The sequence below is a fragment of the Equus przewalskii genome, chromosome 20, assembly GCF_037783145.1.
Source record: "Equus przewalskii isolate Varuska chromosome 20, EquPr2, whole genome shotgun sequence".
Lineage (NCBI taxonomy): Eukaryota > Metazoa > Chordata > Mammalia > Perissodactyla > Equidae > Equus > Equus przewalskii.
In genome coordinates this window covers 23,040,913-23,063,460 of record NC_091850.1, presented here as the reverse complement: position 1 = coordinate 23,063,460, position 22,548 = coordinate 23,040,913, and the positions used below count along the sequence as shown (strand labels likewise).

At 41.7% G+C, this 22,548-nt stretch overlaps 1 protein-coding gene across 2 annotated transcripts in view; it reads right to left on the bottom strand.

Annotated features, from left to right (window-relative positions):
• CCL28 (C-C motif chemokine ligand 28) overlaps nt 1-12,960 on the bottom strand; it is a 37,145-nt gene extending 24,185 nt beyond the window's left edge. The window contains exon 1 of one of the 2 annotated variants that reach the window (XR_011530605.1): nt 12,763-12,960. Coding sequence is in view for 1 of the 2 variants with exons in the window: in XM_070587628.1 (XP_070443729.1) it covers nt 12,763-12,832 (70 nt within the window). In the remaining variant the exon portion in view is untranslated. The remainder of the gene's footprint in view (nt 1-12,762) is intronic. The other variant, XM_070587628.1, reaches the window with a different exon arrangement.
• Between the last annotated feature and the right edge of the window lie 9,588 nt (nt 12,961-22,548).

Below are 22,548 nucleotides of genomic sequence, written 5' to 3'. Positions count from 1 at the left end.
CTTGCTCTCCTGGGATAAACCATACTTAGTCATAAAGTATTAATTTTACATGATCCTGTGTTTAATTTGCTATTTATTTAGGTTTTTGCATCTATGTTCATAAACAAGATTAGTCCATACTTTTATTCCCTGATATCATAGTTGAATATTTGGGGTATTAAGGTTATATTCATCTCAAATTGCATTGGGTAGTTTTCTCTGTTTTTCTGTTATTTGAAAGAGTTTGTATAAGATAAGGATTCTCTGTTCTTCCAATATTTGCCAAAACCATCCAGGCCTGGTGTCTGTTTGAGGGAAAGATGTTCAACTCTGATTTAATTCTTTAATAGTTATTCACTTATTTAGATTTTCCATATCTTCTTGAGTCAATATTGATATCTTAGTTTTCTAAGTAATTGTCCATTTCATCTACAATTTCTCATTTTTGTCACTGAAGAATTCAGAATATACCACCCCAAAATACGCCACTCTGGCATATTATTTTAAGTTAAAGCCACTTAAAAAAACAGCAGATGCAAAAAGGGCACTCTGACCTTCCTAGAAGCAGGAAATAAAACTCTCAAGTAAAAGGTCCCCTCCTTGCACCTGGAGGAAGAAAGACATTTTTTATCATCAAAGGGCAACATCCCACCTCTACTCCACTGGAAGCTTGGGCCAAGAGAAATCTGTACAAACAAACCTTGTTAAACTAACCCTTATCTTTCTGGTACTTTCCCATGATTAACTGCCCTAGCCCAAGCCCCTCTGTCTTGTCATGTTTTCATAGTTTAGCACTCTTTGTTCAACTTGATACAATATTAATATAATAACAATATTTGAGCATTGGCTCAAACTGCTTCTTTGAGTCTTCATTTCCTTATGCTCCCATGTCAAGTAAAACTTACTTACATTAAATAAATTTGTATGCCACAAAAATGGACGCATAGGTCAATGGAACACAATGGAGAGCCACAAATAAACCCAGGCATGTATGGTCAATTACTCCTCAACAAAGAGACAAGAATATACATTGCGGAAAATACAGTCTCTTCAAATAAATGAGGTTGGGAAAAGTGGACAGATACATGCAAAAGAATGAAACTTGACTACTTTCTTACACCATATACAAAAATAAACTCAAAATGAATTAAAGACTTAAGTTAAGCCCTGAAACCATAAAACTCCTAGAAGAAAACACAGGCAGCCAGCTCTTTGACATTAGTCTTAGCAATATTTTTGGGATATGGCAAGGGCAACAAAAGCAAATAAACAAATGGGACTACATCAAACTAAGAAGCTTTTGTTGATGGTTTCCTTCAACAAAATGAAAAGGCAACCTACTGAATGGAGGAATATATTTGCAAATTATATATCCAATAAGGGGTTAATATCCAAAATATATAAACAATTCATACAACTCAATATCAAAAAAACAATCCAATCAAAAAATGGGCAGAGGACCTGAATAGACGTTTTTTCAAAGAAGACAAACAGATGGCCAACAGGTACACGAAAAGGTGCTCAACATCACTAATCATCAGGGAAATGCAGATCAAAACCACAATGAGATTATTACCTCACATTTGTCAAAATGGCTATTATCAAAAAGATAAGAAATAACAAGTGTTGGCAAGGATGTGGAGAAAAGGGGACCTCTGTGCATTATTGGCGGGAATGTAATTGGTGCAACCACTATGGAAAACAGTATGGAGGTTCCTCAAAAAATTAAAAACAGAACTACTATACAATTCAGCAATACCACTTCTGGGTATTTATCTGAAGAAAATAAAACACTAATTTGAAAAGATATATGCACCCATATGTTCACTGCATCATTATTTACAATAGACAAGATAGGGAAGCAACTTAAGTGTCCATCAGTATACGAATGGGTAAAGAAGATGTGATAGATAGATATGTATAATGTGGAATATTACTCAGCCATAAAAAAGAATGAAAGCCTGCCATTTGCAACAACATGGATGGATCTAGAGGATATTATGCTGAGTGAAATAAGCTAGCCAGAGAAAGAAGACCACCATATGATTTTACTTATATGTGGAATCTAAAAAACAAAAAAAAAAACCAAATGAACAAAACAGAAACAGACTCATAGATACAGAGGACAAATTGGTAGCTGCCAGAGGGGAAGGGGTAGGGGAGAAGAGTGAAATAGGTGAAGGGGATTAAGAGAACAAATTTGCAGTTATAAAATAAGTCATGAGGATGTAATGTACAGCATACAGAATATAGTCAACAGTATTGTAATCCCTTTGTATGATGACAGATGATTACTAGCCTTATCAAGGTAACCATTTTGTAATGTAAATAAATGCCAAATCATTATGTTGAACACCTGAAATTAATACAATATTGTATGCCAACTACACTTCAATTTAAAAAAATTTAATAAAAATCAATAAATAAATTTGTATGCTTTTCTCCTGTTAATCTATTTTTGTTACAGGAGCCCCAGTCCAGAACCTAGAAGAGTAGAGGGAAAGATTGTTTCTTCCTCCCCTACATCACACAGCTGCATAGTATTATCTTACCCTATCTGTAGTTAGGACTCCTTTTTCGTTCTTATATAGTGTTTGAATAGGGAGTTTCTACGCAAAAATAATCATTTAAAAGTTTGGATCTAAATAATATATAAAACATATTTATAAATTTACAAATATCGTTTGTTTTGAAACTAAAAAATTCATTTAACTCCTGGGTTAAAGAGGAAATCACAAAATATTCTGATAAACGGTGGAAGTACAACTTACTATAACAAGTGGGATATAGTTAAATCTAGCCTAAGTGCACTTATTTAAAACACACACACGAAAAAACAACTAGCCGTTAACTCAACAACCTAGGAAAGGAAAACCTTCTCAAACACGGGAAAAAGACCAAAGCACGACATCGAGACGCTTTACGGCTTTCGCGCTACGCGTATCTGCCGTCAGGGCGGCCGTGCTGCTGGCGAGCCTGGGAGCGGGACGCCAAGTGTGGGACCTGGAGCGAAGCAAAGCCCAAGACCAAGGAGGAGGAGGAGTGCCGAATGGCAGCCACAAGAAGCCGTTGTGCTTGTCATATGTACCGGGGCCACATCCCGCTGCTCTTCTGGTATCTACTCGTGCGCAACCTGGTTGGCGCCAGCGGCGCCGTTGGGCGGCTTCTCCCTCAGCGGTGGATGGTGCGTGTGGCGCCGAGAAGCGGCCCTGGTGTCATCAGGACCACGGGAGAGGAGGATGGCGGCGCGTGGCCAGCGCGGGGCGGCGGCACTACTCCTTCGCCCACAGGCGCCTGCAAGCTCAAGCGTCTTGCGCCGCGACGTGGGGGAGCTGCGGGCGCCTGCTCCGCGGTGCCTGCTCCGTCCCCAGGCCCATCGCACCCCAGCCTTTGTTCCCCAGCGTCCTGGGGACGCGCCTCCTCGGCTGCCCGCGCCAGCTCGGAGGCGCCCAGACCTGGCCTCCCGCGGGCTGCTTTTCCTGGAGCAAAACTTAGTTGTGTTGTGCCCGTCTTTCCTACTCCTGTTAGTTTTTTGATTGATATATCAGTTTCCGATGTGGATATGTTAAAAATCTTACACTATTGTTGGGGTTTATAGCAGATTTTTTTCTTGCGAATCTGTTCTCTCCTGCAGTAATCCCTTGGGTTTATATTTTCGGATGCGTACAAATAACCTCCTGGTCCACAGCCCGGGTTAGAGTGAGGCACTGACCTTGGGTGGAAAATTTAAAGAGGCTCCAAAAACCCCAGTAATCAAGATAAATCACATTTTAATGCAATATTTTTTAAAGTAAAAATGCCAAAAATAGATGAAGACTAAAATACTACAATTTTAAATGAAAAGAAAATCCGACCCTGCCCTTTAACGACTCACCTCAATCACCTCACTTGCCTCACCTTATTCTCCAGCCCTGGGTGTACCTTCTTAGTGAATTGATTCTTTTTATCCTTCCGTAAGATTTCTCCAGTCCTATTACAGCTTTTTGCTTAAATTCTGTGTTTTCTGATTTAATAGTGCAACAACGAACTTTTGGTTAAATTTATTTATCCACATTTTGTTTTCTTATCATCCCTTTTCTTTGCTTTTTTCCCCCTTCTGTTGGATTGATAAGTTTTCTACATTTCCTTTATTTTTTTTTTTACTGAAAATTTAGACTGGGTTAGATCAAGAAAAAACATCCTTGAGAAAATATCAACACAAATGTTCTCCAGTTTGAAACGTTTAAGTGTATTATTTTACTAAGGAAAGTGATTGGAAAACAGTATGGTGATTCCTTAAAAAAATTGAGCATAGATCTATATGATCCAGCTATTCCACTGTATATATCCAAAGAACATGAAAACATGAATGCATAAAGATACATGCACCCCTATGTTCATCACAGTATTATTCACAATAGCCAAGACTTGGAAGCAGCCTAGGTGCCCATCAAGGGAGGAACGGATAAAGAAGATGTGGTATTTATACACAATGGAATACTACTCAGCCATAAGAAACGATGAAATCCGGCCATTTGTGACAACATGGATGGACCTTGAGGGTATTATGCTGAGTGAAATAAGTCGGAAAGAGAAAGTCAGATACCATATGATCTCACTCGTAAGTAGAAGATAAAAACAACAACAAACAATCTCACAGAGACAGAGATTGGATTGACGGTTACCAGAGGGGAAGGGGCGAGGGGGTAGGGTGAAAGGAGTGATCAGGCACATGTATGTGGTGAAGGATTGTAATTAGTCTTTGGGTGGTGAACATGATGTAAACTACACAGAAATCAAAATATATAACGATATACACCTGAAATTTATATAATGTTATAAACCAATGTTACTGCAATAAAAAAAAAGGAATTTGATAGGAAAAAAAAGAAAGTGATTGCCATATCAGTAAAATTCCTTAAGCATTTATTGAGTACCTACCTGTGTCATTCATTGTTCCAGGAACTAAGTATACAAAAATTAGTAACTCATTGTACCTGCCCTCAGAGTGCCTACAATAGATGTTTTTCTAACGTTATCTTACGAAACCTCCCTGCTGCCTGTGACATTGTTACTCATTCCTTCCTGGAAGTTTTCCATATCCTTGGTTTACAAGACACTCATCTCTCCCCGTTCTCCTAGTACTGAGAAATTACTTTCTCTGCCTCTTGAACTCCTTTGCCCTCTCCTCAATAGTTAGCATTCCTCAAAGTTCCATCCTTGACCTTCCACTCTTTTCTTGCCATTTACATCTCTCATGCTTTAAATCATGATATATGTCAGTAACTTCAAAATATCTTTGTCTAGGGCCTAGCCCGGTGGTGTAGTGGTTAAGTTCACGCACTCCACTTCCGTGGCCCCAGGTTTGTGGGCCCGCATCCAGGGCTCAGACCTATGCACCGCTTGCCAAGCCACACTGTGGCAGCATTCCACATAAAATAGAGGAAGATGGGCACAGATGTTAGCTCAGGGCCAACCTCTTCCTCACACACACAAAAATACACATCTTTGTCTAATCTCTACCCTAATGTCCTGACATATATCCAACTGCTGTTGAACATCCGTTTGGATATCCCACAGGTTTCCTACCTCAATAAATCCCCAACTGAAGACATCTGCCAATGTAAATCTATTCCTTTTCCTTTTCTCATCTCAGTTAACCATCATTTACCATTTGCCCATTTGCCCAAGCCAGAAACCCCTGTGTCATTCCATCCGTCTGCACTCTTCACAGCCAATCCCAAGGTCCTGTCAATTTTACTCCATTAACATTTCTCAGATTTGTCTCCTCTGCATTCCTCCCCTCCACTGCTCAAGTTCAAGACCTCATTAGTTGGCTCCTGGCCTGCTGAGCCTCCCAGCTGCCTCCTTCTCCCAGCCTTGCCCTTTCCCCACATCAATCTGCAGTCCCACAGCACCCTGTGCTTTCCTGTCTTCACCATATGTAAAATTAAGGATTTATGTGACTACGCATTTTGATTGTGAGCTCCCTCAGGATATCTTTGTACCCACACCACATAGCACAGCGCTTGGCATTAGTGCTGAGGAAATGTCTCTTGAGCTGAGCTAAGCTCTGTTGTAGTCTTAAGTGATGTTTCATTTTATTTTGTTTTAAGGCTTTTAATGCCATTAAAATATTTTTCCTTTTTTAGGAAATAAGATTAGCAGTTTTTGGTCAAGGTCTTATGTCCCAAATGTCCTAAAACTACACAGTACTTTTCAGAAACATACCATTCTTCCACCCTCAGGTAATTAGGGGTCAACTCAATATGATAAATCATTTGTTCAGTGTATTTAATTTTTTTTTTTAGGAAGGTTAGCCCTGAGCCAACATCTGCCAATCCTCCTCTTTTTACTGAGGAAGACTGGCCCTGAGCTAACATTCGTGCCCATCTTCCTCCACTTTATATGTGGAACACCTACCACAGCATGGCTTGCCAAGCAGTGCCATGTCTTGACCTGGGATCCAAACTGGCGAACCCTGGGCCTCCGAAGCAGAATGTGCACACTTAACTGCTGTGCCACCTGGCTGGCCCCTATATTTCATATTTTAAAGATGGTGTTAGTATCTCATTAAAAGCATTACTATTTGTCATTAATTAGAGTGTTATTGCAATTGATCCTGTTGGTTTGGGGTGGTTGTCATTGTTTCCAGTATTAAGTGTCAGAGAGTCGGATGGGTGATTTGCCACGAATGTCTCCCTGACTTGGTTCTGTCTGTGACCCAATTGTGGTCACTAGAAGGCTTTAAAGATTTCTGTACTCATGACCTAAAACACTACACATCAAATTCGTGATGTAAAAATGAGATTCTGGGTTTTAAGGAAAGGATCCTGTTACTGTAGAGAGGTGAACCAGCCTCCTGTCTTACTTAGATGTTTTGTACAGGGTCTTGCTACTCAAAGTGCAGTTCCCAGAGCTGCAGCAATGGCATTACTTGGGGGCTTATTAGAAATGTAGTTTGAAAAAGTACTGGTATAAAGAACACTTCATAGGACACAGCAAAATGGATATAGAGAAAGGTACATGCCATTGTTGGAGAAAGGATTCCCAGGATAAAGATAAAAAACAGTAAGAAAGATTCACTTGGCTGCTGTCGTATCTCCAGTCTATGAATGCAATTTAAGCGAGGCAATTTGTAAATAAACATAACATTCTGAATGTGGTTGGTTAGGGACACACTTCCCCATTCTAGTGGACTTCCTGCCTTCATGGAGCCACATCACATTGTGGATGCCTTTAAAGGTATCCTCTGGTGTCACTGAGCAGGCAGGAAGGGCTTACCAAGCCATGATGCCTGAAACTGCTATGCCCAAATAAAGTCCTCCCAGACACTATTTGGAACCCTGGGATAATGTTGGAGTAATGGAGAGTGAGTGAGGGTTTTTCTTTACCTTTATATGAACACATTTGGTCACCAGTACTTCTCCCAGCATGGAAGCTGGACTGGTCGGGGGGAGTCTCGAAAGGGACTGGATGATTTTATGCCATAGAGATGTGCTGAGAGGCATTACTGCACAGTAGTTAAGCATATGGACACAGACAACCAGGTTCAGTTCCTGGCACTGACTAGCTGAAGTTGGGTGAGTTACTTAATTCTCTGTGTCTCAGTTTATTTCTCTGTAATATGAGGATGGTAATAACACCTACCTCATAGGGTGGTTATGAAGATTGCATAAGTTGATAGATTTAGGTGCTTAGAACGGGGGTGACAAGTAGTAGACTCAATAAAAGGAAACAAACAAACAAAAAAACATTATCTAGGGGCCAATGAGCAGCATAGTGCCTGCCCCATAGTAGGTATTCAGGTGCCTATTAAGTGTTCATGGGATGTGCCCATTGTCTATTTACTGCCTCTCAGCTTCAAATTCACCCTTAATTGCCAGTCCTAGGAAATTAAGATGGGCCCTTGAAATATTTTTCCTCTGCCAGCTGGCATGATGTTAAACTTTGTTGGTAGAGGACCCAGGAAAGACATTGCAGGAAGAAGGGGCTTTCCTTCCTGGCTCCAGTGTGCTCCGGGCAGCAGGCTCCTCTAGGCCCAACTCCTGCAGAGCTGCGGCTGCCCCAGTCCTGGCCCTGGGAGTGCGGGGCGGCTCGGAGCATCCTCCCCTCCCCAGGCATTTCAGTAGCAGAGGCCTCTAGGGAGACAGCTCCCTGTGAGGAACTTCCCCCCACAAACTGGAAGACAGACAAAAAATGGATTTGGCGAGCCCTGGCTATGTCCTCTCCAACAAGGTCTGGATCTCCACTGGGCAGGCGAGGGTACAGGATCTTTTCCTTGAAAACTCCGTTTCAGTCCTAGGAATATCTACTATTCCTATATTCGTTAGCGATCTCTTTACTTCTTTTAGCCTGTCTCTTGTTTTAGTTAATAATTTGTTATATTAAACTTTCCCTATTCAAATTATCATCTGGTTTCTGTCTCTTGATAGGACCCTGAAAGATAATGAAATTTTAACATTTCCAATTGCTCTGGGAAATTTGTATGTTGTCTGTAAGATGAATGATGCAAACTTTTAAGAAATGACTATGTGTGTTGAACAGATATACTGCTATCTGTGATTAAGTGAAAAAAATAAGTAAAACAATATGTAGATGATAGTCCTATTTATACTTTTAAAAATCTGTGTGGGGGCCGGCCCCCTGGCCGAGTGGTTAAGTTCGTACTCTCTGCTTCCACAGCCCAGGGTTTCGCTGGTTTGGATCCTGGGTGCAGACATGGCACCGTTCGTCAGGCCATGTTGAGGCGGCATCCCACATGCCACAACTAGAAGGACCCACAACTAAAATATACAACCACGTACTGGGGGGATTTGGGGAGAAAAAACAGAAAAAAAAAAAGAAACTTGGCAACAGTTGTTAGCTCAGGTGCCAATCTTTACAAAACAAAAAATCTGTGTGGATGTGCACGGGTTCATATTTGTAAGTATCGAGGAAGTTCTGGAAGGATACAGAGAGCCCAGAAGGGATATGACCTCTGGGGAGGGAAGAGGGATTAAGGGAATGGAGAAGGGTGACTTTCACTTTTTTATTTTATATTTTATATTTTAAAAATGTACACTCTTGTTACTGTTATAATTTTTATAATTTTAGGAATTAAATTCTTTAATTTTTGTGACTTTTGTAATTTCAATTTAAAAAAGTCAGCAGGTGATAGAACCTTGTGTGGGAGGACAGGGAAGGAACTAACAATTATTGAGCACCTATTATATGCCAGACACTTTCCATATATTATCTCATTTAATCGTGCGAATGAGAGAGGCATTGTTATTCCTATTTTACTGATAAGAAAACTGGGTCTCAGAGTGATTAAGCAATTTCCCAACTTCATGTTAGAATTCTGCCTTGGCCTTTTGGAATCCAAAGTCCAGACTCTTCCCACCATGCTAGTGTTTCTTAAACTGAGTTTTATAGACCTCTGAGAGGAGGCCCATAGATGTGTTCTCAAGGTTCATGAACTCTCCAGACAATTCCTAAATTTTAGTATGTCATTTCAATGATAATCTTTAAGTAGATATGTTCTGGATCTTCTGGAAGACCATCTTAAAAGAGCACTTCAGACATCTGAATTTTGCTTATGTTTATGCTAGTGTTCTTACCAAAGTCACATCCTCCCTTAATTGTCCCAGGCGAATCAGAAAAGAACAGAGTGGAATTTCATAAGGCATTCATGCCAAGGGAGGGCCAGATTATATCATGGCTCAAACAGAAAACAGTGGTGGGGAAGAAAACACCTCACATTCTGAACATGGCAACATATGCACAGAAAACTCAAAAAAACTGCAACTCAAGAATTAGTGCTGGACTCACGTTTGGAATGGTGATTTTAGTTTTGGCCAAACAGTACTACATTAAATTAATGTTGTCACATTTAAATTTTCTTGGCTTTGTAGTTGTGTTTTTATTTAAATTTTAAATTTATTTTGGCTCTACAATTGCAGAAGAGAGAGATACACAAGGGTTTATACCTGGCTTTATGTTTATACATCAAGTAACATAGTAAAATAATTTGAAAGGCATCCTCCCATCGACAGTAAAGAGAACGTCTTCCTTTAAAGAGACTCATTTATGACTCAAATTTGAGAAGATTGCTATTATACCACTCTGCTTCTCTAGACATAGAAAAGGACATAAAAAAACCCTGAAATACATTACAGATATGATGACAGGGTTTTGGAACCAAAATCTAGATGCTTAATCTAACAATGGTACTGAATTCAGGGAATGCAGGACGTATTGTTTTAACTAAAGGGCACACCTGGAGAGAAACTGAACAGCCAATTACCGGCGCATCATGCCAGGCCTCTCAGGGACCACGCCTGGTGAAGTGGAGAGTCCCAGCTGTGCAGAACAGCTTTCAAGCACAAATGCATACTCTGCGTAACGCTCCCTAGTGAGCCTCCTATGATTCAAACAAACAAAAGAGAAAGTTTTCTTTTAGGATGCAAGCAGCAAGTCCCTAGCAAGCATCTGTATAATCAAGAGCCATCTACTCCGAGAAAGCAGCTTGTCAGAAGGAAGCCAGTTGGGGACTCAGTGAAGCAAAAGCCCTCAACTCGCATCTGCCGGACACAAGCAGAGCCCCAGTCTGAACGTACAATAAAAACAGCCGGGCCCACAAAGCCCTAGGTTGTGGCTTTAAATAATCTGGCTCAGGGCCCCCGAGAGTGGATGATCAACATTTTTATGGACTCGGTATTGAGTTCTGGGAGCCAAAAGCCATGTCAGCAGGTGTGGAGCATGCCTTACCTTTGTGTAGAATCCTAGGCTTTTAATTATGGGTTAGTCAACTGCTTCTTGATTTATGCAGAACCCTTTGGGAATACTAACTACTGAGCCATCACATCAAGGTGGCCATTTAAGGTATCATTAAGGCAATGGAACTGTTAGTGCCTGGAAGAACAAAAAGTATTTTCCAAAGTCCCAAACTGGCACAGGCCACTTCCTTATCCCCTCCCCCAGCCTGCAACAGTTGTCAAGGCCACCTATACCCTCTTGCCTGCACTGCTCAGTATTCCCCACCTCCCTCCCTGAAGCCTGAACCCCTTAGAGCCTCCCCCGGGGCATTGGCACACACAGACACTTGAATGGAAGTTTGCCACACAAGGCAGTGGGGTTGCCCCTCTCAGTTCCACAACTGTTCTCAGGCGTACTTTCAGGTATTTTAACCCAACATCACTTATTTTTAAATGGTGGAGGCTTGGGGCTTCTCAGACACTGGGATTGTCCTGTGGCCCAAACTGACTTAGGAAAAGCCCTGAAATCAACCCAAAAGGCTACTGCTGAGTCTCCTCAGCTCCCTTTCTTTCTTATCTTCACCAGTTGTTGCTTTTCAAACAACTCTGTGTTTTGCTGTAGCACTCCCTCTGCCAAGACTGTCCCATATGATGCCTGGCCTTGGGTCTGGCAGGGCTTCCCTCATCACCCCTGCCCTTGGCCTGCCCTGCCCTGCCCTCCCTCCTTGCCTGTAGGAGGGCGGCTGCTGCTGTGGGGACAGCTGGAAACAGGTCAGAAAGCTGAAGGGAGAGAAATAATACACCTTTATTGCAAAGTTTTATATGAAAAAAACCCTTGCATTGCTAAAACTAGGAATAAAGCCTTAGCAGCTAGACCTTTGAGAAACGGTGCAAGTGAGTCGTAAAATTTCAATGGTGAGTTTTTCTGAAAAATTTTACAGAAACATATAAAATAGACTTTTGTCTTTGTCTTGAAAAGATAGATTGATAGAAATCAATCAGAGATTATCCAGATTTTTCCTGTGCTCAGTAATACAAGCCCAGTATATTGATGCACTACATGTGGGTCCCTAAACAAATGCAGTTAATGGGATGATAGCCAACTTCAGAGAAGGACAGAGGCTAGTCTGCTCCAGCCAGTTCTTGCCAGGGAACGTGGAACCATAGACGCCAGACCTGATTTTTCAAGAGAAGCTTTAAAATCCAGTTTGTATGTATGTTTAGATATGAATATGCATATGTGAAATTCATCAGTTTTAAAATGTTGGCTTACTTTTTTAAAAAGCAGACCAAACAAAATCTATATTTCTCCTCTGTTCTGGATTTAGAGAATCTGTTCAGGATAAAGTTTCAGAAAAGAAGACAGTGGAAAAGAGTCAAATCAGCCAAGTATTAAGTAGCTATATTTAGAGTTTCCTAAATACAGTAGAAAAGATTGCCTCCTGTCCAAATATGGTTGTAATCTTCATATATATGCTAGCAACTCACAGTTTAAGTTTCTCTTTGACGTAATTTGTATGGTTCAACCTCCTTTATCTTGGGTCCCTTTTTAAAGGTCAGAGTGAAGTTTTGGTTTTCTGTATCCACAGGGCTGACTTTGTTCAGAGAAGTTGCAGTTTCCCAAATCCTAACACAGAAGGTCAAGCGAGTCTCTCTTCCAGGAATGTGCACACTCGTACCCAGACAGGTTAGCAGGTTAGGGGCAGGGGGAGACAGATGAACAACAGGGTCTTTCCTCCAACCTCTACCTGGGGATTTTCTAAGACACTGTCCTCAGAAAAGGACACGCAGCTCAAAGTTGCACTGACTGACGTGAAAGATCTCATCCTCCAGGTGGTAAATTACTAATCTTGTTGCTCATGAGGTTCCTTCCCGAAATTTCTTCTTGAAGATCCGGAATTTAAACCTATGCCATTCTCTTGTAGATAACTGGAAATTCCTACCTGAAGAGATTGAAATTCCTACCCCAAATTGATGGCAGCACGGAGCTCCTTCCAGCTCCATCTTGGGCGGCACCCCCCCCCTCCTCCCACCGGAGGCTTAGTTAGCAGGCGCCCCCACTCACCTTCGGAGGTGCGAAGAGCCACACAGGCAGCCAAAGCCGCGAGGGCGAGAGCGAGTCCTGTCTGCTGCATGCCCGCCTGCTCCACCAGCTGGGACAGCACCGCAGGTGAGGCAGTGAGATCAGGAAATGAAGCCAAAGGTGTCCTTGGGTGCAGAAAAAGCGCGCGGAGGAAAAATAAGCCAGGAAGCCCCGCCCTGGGAGGTGCTGGGGTACCTGTTTCTCCTGTTTCTTTCCTTGAGACCAGATTCTTTCTTAAGAGCAGACTTGTGGTCAAACCACGGAATGGGGAGCAGTGTTAGACGATGTCGGTGGCCAGACAATCTGGCAGCTGGTGAGGTCATTGTGAGTTGGGGGTGTGCATCAGAATCACTTGGGAACTATTAAAAAAAAATAGCTGTCTACATGAATTTCTCCACAGATCTATACATCAGAATTGGGGGCACGGGACCAGTAATTTGAATTTTTAAAAAGCTCCATAGGTGATTCTGATGGATACCTCCATTGCATAAAGGAATCAGTGTTTAAGTAGCTTGTTGAAACTAGGCGTTTCTGGGAACAAGGGTGACAAGTCATAAAAAAAAATATCTGGTGGAAAGATATGGAAAAATTTGATCCCACTCTGGTCTTTGGTTTGCAGCCAAACTGTTTCCAGTGAAGCTGTCAGTTTATTTGAGACGGGTAAGACAGGTAGATGGGCCTCTTCCCACTCCCTCTAGGCTGTACCTTTTCTCCTAACTGGTTGCATAACCTTAGAAAACGTACTTAGCTTTTCTGTGAATAAGGAGTTGGGCTGGCTGATCTCCACATCATGCTTTCTCTCTCACTGCACTGTCCCATGCGGTAGCCTTTTGTCCACATGTGGCCCCTGAGCATTTGAAATGTAGTAGTCCAAATTCAGACGTGCTGTCATTGTAAAATGCATGCCAGATTTCAAAGACTTAGTACCAAAAAATATAAACTATCTTGTTAATAATTTTCATGTTGATCACATGCTGAAGTGATAATATCTGGACATATTGAGTTAGATAAGATATATTACTAAAATTAATTTTATCTGTTTTTTTTAACTTTGTTAATGTGACTGCTCAGAAAATTTTAAATTGCATGTGTAGCTTCCATTATATTTGCAATGGGCAGTGCCACTTTAAAAGGTCAAGAGCTCGAGGTCAGAATCGTCCCCCCCCCCCCCGCCCCCATCAAGTTGTGGTACTTAACCAGTCTCCAATTTCACTGTCATGAACTGGAGTTATAATAAAATAGGAAGTGAAATCATTAGAGGACAAAGATGGTGACCTCCTGAATGAGAAGACCCAGTCACACAGTGCAGCACTTCCAGACGCTGCCACTAAGCAAGGGGACTTTGCCACAGGTCTCAGTAATAGAGCACAGAGAACCTGCAGAGGTGACCGTCAAGGCCTGTGAAATTTTGTGCACCCACCACAACCACAGTAGCCTCTCTGGAACCAGCAGTATGCTCTGAACTTAAGAGTGGGAAGCTGCGTAAAAGTCATAGCCTGAAGTAGCGAAAATTACAAAAGAACTCCCATGCCTAGACATTCACCAGCCTGCCGCTGCGCCTGAATTCCCACCCTGAGTCCTTCCTGAGGATGGCTTCTCTGCAGTAGAAAAAAGCCTCTGTTTGGATCAGTTGGAGGGTGACTGTTGGCTAATAGGAGTGATTTTTCAATCCAACAGGACATAATTTACGCAGAACTATTAGGGCACCGACAAGGAAGCCTGGAGTTAGGCAGACCCTGTGAGCTTACTCATGTGCTATTCTCTTATTTGTTTCTCTGTTTGACAGGACAGCTTCCCTTTCACTGTGTGCCTGTTTCTTCTGATAGGAAATGTCACCATGGCCCTACCAGGAAGAAGGCATAGGGACAGAATCCAAGGGCTTGGAAAGCACAGGGGCCCTTCCTTGAGCTGTCACAGGGCACGAGCACGTTCCCTCTCCTTCCTACTCCTTCTTGGGGGGCACTGGAATGAGATGGTGGGTTGGGTGGTGGTTACCTGAAGACAGTTGGTATGATATGTGGAGCCAAAATTATTAAAGCCTGCATGCATGAAACCCCTGCCATTAGAATCCTGGCCTCGGGGAAGGCATTATGTTAACGTCGGGTTAAGCAGCAAACCCTGACATCTTCCAGCAGTGACCAATAAACTACTGGAAAACTCTATGCCATGACATTATATAACAAGACATGGATGAGAGGAATGCTGGGCAGGTCAGTTTTGATTGGGACGAGGGGTAAACTGAATGATGGGATTTTTGTCTGCAGAGTTCATGTTGCAAGCTATAATTATGGGGTTCATGTGTCTGTGTGTGGCTGGCGTGTTCATTAGGCAGAGATGGACCACAATTAACTAGGAAAGAGCCTCCAAAGAGTGTGATCAGAGCAATTTTCATTATTTAAATATTTTTATCTGGACTTGGGGCTTCTACAGAACCAAATGACAAGGAGCCTGGGAAATGAGTGCTTACAGGACCAGGGGATAGTTGGAGGGTAGGGCCATAGGATGAAATAAACAGTTTGAGGACAATTAAAGCCATGTATGCTTTTGTGTTTTCCACTGTGAAATGTCCTGGCTAAGAACACGGGGATGGCGGCTGCCCCATGGCCGAGTGGTTAAGTTCCTGGACTTGCTTTGGTGGCTCAGGATTTCACCGGTTCGGATCCTGGGCACCGACATGGCACTGCTCATCAGGTGAGGCTGAGGCGGCACCCACGTGGCACAACCAGAGGCACTGACAACTACAGTATACAACTATGTACTGGGAGGGTTTGGGGAGAAGAAGAAGGAGGAGGAGGAGAGGGAAGGGAAGGAGGAAGAGGAGAAGAAGGAAAAAAGATCGGCAACAGTTGTTAGCTCAGAGGCCGATCTTAAAAACAAAAAGAACACAGGGATGCAACCTTTTAAAAAAAGTTTTTTTTACCTTTTCTTCACTCTCCTAGGAAAAACCCAATTGTTTTCGCTTTAAAGAGAAGTAAAGTGTAAACCTCAGGCTATCACAAAAATACTTGATGTTATCAGTTCTCTAGGTAAAACAACCCATTTGGATTAGGGGAATGAAGACTATTCCTAAACAGTAGCTTAATAAAATTAAGCCAGTAAACTTCCCTTAAAGATTTGTCTTGAAAATTAGTATGTAGATGGACTATTTTGAAAATGATGTCGACATTTAAATGTTCTAGAAGAATCTACAATTTAATGGATGCCTTCCATGAATCTTCCCATGCTGAGAGTAATCACCCTTTAGCAAACTGTGTGATATTTGAGTTCTGATTTGTAGATGGTGGATTTGTTGAAGCAGAGCCAAACGGGGTCTCGTATTCAAAACTGGGCTCCAAATACATTACGGCAGGCTCTGAGTTACAATTTTTAAAGATAGTATCTTCTCTTCTAATTACAGAATTATATTGGGTCCACTGTAGAAAATGTGGAATGTGTAAAAAAAAAGTATAAGGAAGGAAATATTTAAATAGCCAGCAATGAGCTTTCTTACCCTTTGGTGGCTATTCCTCCAGTCTTCTTTCTGTGCGTATCTAGTCATTCATTCACTGAGTCAAGCTTTATTAGGGATCTACCATATGCAAGATGTGTTAGATGAATGGTGAGCTAAGAGGACACAGTCTCTGATGCCCGGAGGTCAGACAATTAAGCAGCCACAACAATAATGAAAGGGTAAGTGCCAGCACAGGGTAGTGCAATGCTTAGGGTACCCAGAGCAGGGGCGGTTCACCCAGTCTGGGAATGAACCAGCTCTAAAAGATGCTTTCTAACTGCTGCCAAGTTTAGTGTTTTATAATACAGAGGTATTGTACTTTGGTGAACCAACCTCTCAATTCTGAAAGTTCAGATTTAAAAGTGTTTTTTTCACTATTATAAACAATTCTGCAGTGAATCCCTTATATAATTTAAACCTTTATGCTCACTCTTTAGAATAAATTTTGAAAAGCAGAATTGCAAAACTAAAGGGCACAGTTGTTTGAAAGCCTTTTGATACATATTCAGGCCGTTAAGCTGAAAAATTTACCTACATCTTTTTCTCCAACACTTTCCACATTTTTTCCGGCATCCCACATGACAACTCTAATTATATAAAGCAAATCACATGCTTTAAAATGGCTCTGCGGAGCACATGGCAGGGCCCTTCCCTCCTCGGAAGATCTGTTTCCCAAATCAGGATTTAAGAACTTTTAGGAGAGCCAGGCTAAGGTCCTTTTCGGTGCTGTGGTTTCATGATTTACACTCTGAATTAAACATGTGATAGGGTTGGGCATCAGGTGTGCCAAAGCAAACAGAGAGGAAAGAATGCAAGACTGATCAGTGGAAACAGAGTTTGAACCTAGTGCCAAAGTAGGGAATTTCCCTGGCACTGAATTTCTTATTCCTGGTTAACACAATAGTTTCCTTTCTAGACTTAAACATAACTGTTTGCTTTTTTAGCATTCATGCTTTCCAGATAGGTAAATAATCCAAATTCATTTTAATGTCATTGTTATGAGTTTTATTAGGATGCTGAGGCACAGAAGTTAGGTCACTTGGCAAAGATTAATCAATAAATTGGGAATCATAGAGCAGAATAGTAACTCAAGCGAAGAAACACAAAAAGAATGCCCCGAGGAAAATCTGAAAAAGAAGAGCCTTGAGGAGTGACTAGTCCCTCTGGATGTCAAAATATGTTGTAAATCTACTGTAATTAAAATAGCTATAGTAGACTGTAGACACCAATGCATAAATCCAGAAGATATAATGCTTGTGCGAATTGGATACATAGTAAAGTTAGCATTTTACATCAAGGAAAACTGTGGATTATTTAGTGAATGTTTTTGAAACAACTGGTTAACCATGTGGAAAAAGATAAAGTTGAAGCTTTAAATTCCAGATGTATTAAATATTTAATGTAAATGATTAAAATATAAAAGTATCCAAAGGAAATATGGAAGTTTTGTGTTTTTTTAAACTTTTGGAGAGGGAAGAACTTTCTATGTGTAAAACAAGTCTTCGAAGCTATAGAGAAAAGAATGAAAAATTTGACTATACAAAAAAGTGAAATTCCATCATGGAAAAATAAAACTGAAAAGACAAATGGCAGGGGCTGGCCCCTTGGCCGAGTGGTTAAGTTCCCGCGCTCCGGTGCAGGCGGCCCAGTGTTTCGTTGGTTCGAATCCTGGGCGCGGACATGGCACTGCTCATCAAACCACGCTGAGGCAGCGTCCCATATGCCACAATTAGAAGGACCCACAACGAAGAATATACAACTATGTACTGGGGGGCTTTGGGGAGGAAAAGGAAAAAAATAAAATGAAAAAAAAAAAAGACAAATGGCAAAATGTTGTGTGGGTGGGTGGAGCGGACATTTGTAAGGCAACAAACGGCTGTTATATAAAGAGATCTTGACTATCAATAAGAGGCGAATGACTCAATAGGAAAATGGGCTACGGGTATGAACAGGTAGTTCACAGATGGACTTTTCACCTACCAGGCTGGTGAAGGTCAAAGCGTTCAATATGACGCTGGGTTAGCAAGTATTCACTCATGGGTGAGTAGGAGGGTAAATTGGTGCAAATACTTAGGAGGTTAATTTGGCAATACCTATCCATTTAAAATGAAGATATCCTTTGACTTAAGAGTTTCACTATCGGAATTTACACTAAGATACAGACACATGTATGCAAAGATGTAAGTATAAGAATCTCATTGCAGCATTATTTTTAATAGCAAATTATTAAAAACAACCTGCATAACAACTAAAAGGACCCACAACTAAAAATACACAACTATGGACGGGGGGCTTTGGGGAGAAAAAGAAAAAATAAAATCTTTAAGAAAAACAACCTGCATATCCATCAAGAAGTTACCAGAAAAATAAATTATGGCATACTCCAATGGACTACAATGCAACAGTAAAAGTAATAATAATAATAATGTGTTGTAAGGAAAGATCTCTGGTCTGCAAGTGAAAAAAACAAACAAGGTGCAGAGCAGTGGAAAAATATATAGTCCGACATTCTTTCCTCTCTGTTTACTTTGGCATATTGATGACCAACCCCATCACACATTTAATTACAGAGTGTAAATCATGAAACCGCAGCACCAAAAGGGCCTTAGCCTGGTTCTCCTAAAAGCCATCTCAGCTGGGGGATGTTCTATCTGGTTTCTAAAGGATACAGATTTCTAATATATCAGACACACCTACTCACTCACTGCCCTTGGCCCTAGTTTCGAGATATATCCACATATATAAATATATACACCCATGTGTGTATATATATAGAGATGAAATGCACATACGCAACACACGGACACATGTAGATGTTTATAGAGGCAAAGAAGATTTCTGGAATGATGCAGCACAAGTTCTTATTAGTGGCTGCCTCTGAGAAAGTGAAGGTCTAGGGTGGTCGAAAAATCTCCTTTTCTTTTCATTGTCTATACTTTTTTGTGATTTGAATTTTTACTAATTGTATTAGTTTTCTACGGCTGAATAACAAATTAGCACAAACATCGTGGCTTAAAACAACATCTGTTTGTTAGCGCACAATTTCCGTGGGTCAGGAGTTGAGTAACACTGAACTGGGGCCTCTGCTCAGGATCTCACAACCGAAGTTGCAACCTCAGCCAGAGCTGCATTTTCATCGGAGGCTAGAAGTCCTTTCCAAGCTCACGGGGTAGTTGGCATCATTCATTTCCTGGCAGTTGTTGAACTCATGGTGTCTTGGCTTCTTCAAGGCCAGCAGGAGAGAGAGTCTCTGAGCTCTAGATACTCTTTTAAAGAATTCACCTGATAATTTCCCTTTCGATTCACTTGAAGTCAACTTTAGGGACTTTAATTACATCTGCAAAATTCCTGCATCTTTGCCATGTTCTATTGACTGGAAGCAAATCATGGGTTTCACTGCACTCAAGGCGAGGGGATCATACAGTGGCTTGGATATCAGGGGGCAAGAGTCACTGGGGTCTTAGAATTCTGCCTACCACACCAATATTACCAACTATAAAACCACCATCACCACCACAATAATATCTAATACATATAGAGCTTATTTTGTAATAGGCACTGTTCCAAATGCTTTGCACATAATGTCGCTTAATGGTCAGAACAATCCTATGAAGTAAGAATTCTTATAACCCCTATTTACAGATAAGGAAATGAGGCATGAGTTTAAGGAATTTGCCTAAAGTCACAGAGCTTGTAAGTGTTGGAGCTACCACTGGAAACCAGGCAGTATATATTTAGAGTTCTGTGTTCCTCACTACCTTATGTATGCATTGTTCAAATACAGAGGGAAAAAAAATGTTTTAAGTGTTCCCGTGACTGAGGCTATATAACAAATATGCCAGCACTTGTGACTTAAACAACTACAGCATTTAGTTTGCTCCTGAATCTGCGTCTTAAGCAGGGGACGGCTCACGTCCTCTCCACTCAGTGTCACCTGGAGTGGTTTGAAGGCTGGGAGCTGGAATCATCTGGACGGCTCACTCATTCCCATATCCGGCAGTTGCTGCTGGGTGTTAGCTGGGGACTTCAGTTGCTCTGTACGTGGGCCTCTCCTTGTGACTAGTTTGCCTTCCTCACAGCATGGTGGCTGGGTTCCAAGGGCAAGTATCCCATGAATGAGAAAGCAAGCGAGGTGGAAGCTACATTGCCTTCATGGCCTGTCTCGGACATTTAAGCAGGTTCATTTCTACTGCATTCCATTAGTTGGGATAGTCACAAAGTCCTACTCAGGTTGAAGGGGAGGGGAAATAGACTTCACCTCTCAATGGAGAATGGCAAAGTTCTAGAAGAGAATGAGGACTTGAAATAGTGCTGTCAGTCTGCCTCAAAAAGGTTGATTAGGGGCTGGCCCCGTGGTACAGCGGTTAAGTTTGCACACTCCACTTCGGCAGCCTGGGGTTCGCCAGTTTGGATCCCGGGTGCAGCCAGGGCACCGCTTGGCAAGCCATGCTGTGGTAGGCATCCTACATATAAAGTAGAGGAAGATGGGCATGGAGGTTAGCTCAGGGCCAGTCTTCCTCAGCAAAAAGAGGAGGATTGGCAGATGTTAGCTCAGGGCTAATCTTCCTCAAAAAAAAAAAGAAAAGAAAAAGTTTGATTAATTTATTCCTCTATCCCAGAGCTAGCCTGTACCCAAATCATCCCAATAATTTATCTATTCTTTTTGTTAAAAGCATCAAGAAAAAGGCCCCACAATATTAAATAATAAAACATCAAAGTAATGTCCATCTTTCTTTTCATACTCATAGATCACCTTTCTCCTTACATTTCCCTTAGGGTGAAGAACAAAAGAAATTTTAAGCTCTCGTGAGGTCTTTGCTGCAGGCTTTGAATCTGGATAATTATATTTTCCTTCTTTTGGCTGAAATTCTAAGATACTTCAGGGAAGAATTCTGAGTTAGGACTGTCTAGAACATGTCAGCTCTTATCTTTTAAGAAAATAGGGAAAGGGGAAATAGATATAATCATTCATTCATTCATTTAACAAAAATGTATTGAGTCCCCTCCCTGCACAGAACACAGCCCTAAGGAAAGAGTAAGAGATGGAGACAATGTCTTTGCCCTCAAGGAGCCCATGTTGGTGGGGGAGAGAAGGAGAACAACAGATTCAGCATTAATTCCTGTAAAAGTGTGGAAGTGAAAAAAGATGGAGTCTCTCAGGTTAAGGCACTAAAATGGAGCAGGGTGGACATGAAGAGAAGAACAAATTCCTCCTTCAGGATGAACTCTTGAACTCATTAGATGCCTGAAATGCACCTGCAAGTGTTCTCAAGGAAGATAAGATAATGGGGACAGAACCTTCATTCCCGTCAGGGTCGTCTTCTACATTCCTATATTTTAGTGGCTTATTTCAACTGACCCTTACCCCATGACTACCTTGCACCTGGAATTTGTTAAAAGACATTCCTTTCTTTTTTTTTTCTTCTTGGCCTTTGTGCTGCTTGAACCTGTGTTCCTGGGCTTCCGTCCTAAAACCCTGAATAAACTTCATTTTGTTTAAGTCTGTTGGAGTCGACCTTCAGCTTACAGGTCTTCAGCTGGGTCTTTGTCTTGTCTGGGATTGATGCTTCCTAGCAGCCAAGTCCTCAAAAAGAAGGCTGCCATTGCATTAAAATTAGTAATGCAGTTCCCAAACTATGTGCCGAGGCACCCCAGGGTGCTGAAATGAACTCTTATGGGTGCTGTGGAATATTCTAAACCGTGGAGGGAAACATAGGGACATCTGCTGGACACCACACGACTACTACTATTAAGTCGTTTGACTCTAACTAAATAAAAACTATATGGTATTTCTTTTGGCCTTAGTGGCATGGTGAAGAAACTACCGAGATATTAAGAACACCAACTGTAAGCCAAGAAAATTTGGAAACCTCTAGAGTACCTCATCTATCAATTTTCCTGATAATTCCTTATATTTTTCTTCAAAGTGAACACACACTGTTTGAGCTCTTCTTTCTCGGGGCAAGGCCTTATCACCTGGACCTCTCCAGGGACTCCTCCCTGGGCCTTTAGAGGGCATCCTCAGGTGAGCATCCTTTCCAGTATCTCCCCACTCCTGCCTCCCTGCCTGCAGGCTTCTCCCCTTAGCATTCGCCTGTTCAGTGTTCCTTTCCCCAGAGCCTGGCACCTCCCTATGGAAATAATCAAGTCTCCATCCTCACCAGGGCCTTGTGCTGACTTGCAGATATTGCATCCCTGTCCTTTCCTCCTCTGCCCAGTTACTGCTCCCAGCAAAGAGAAAAATCATGCAGGGCTATGGTTGGTTCAGCACTCCACCC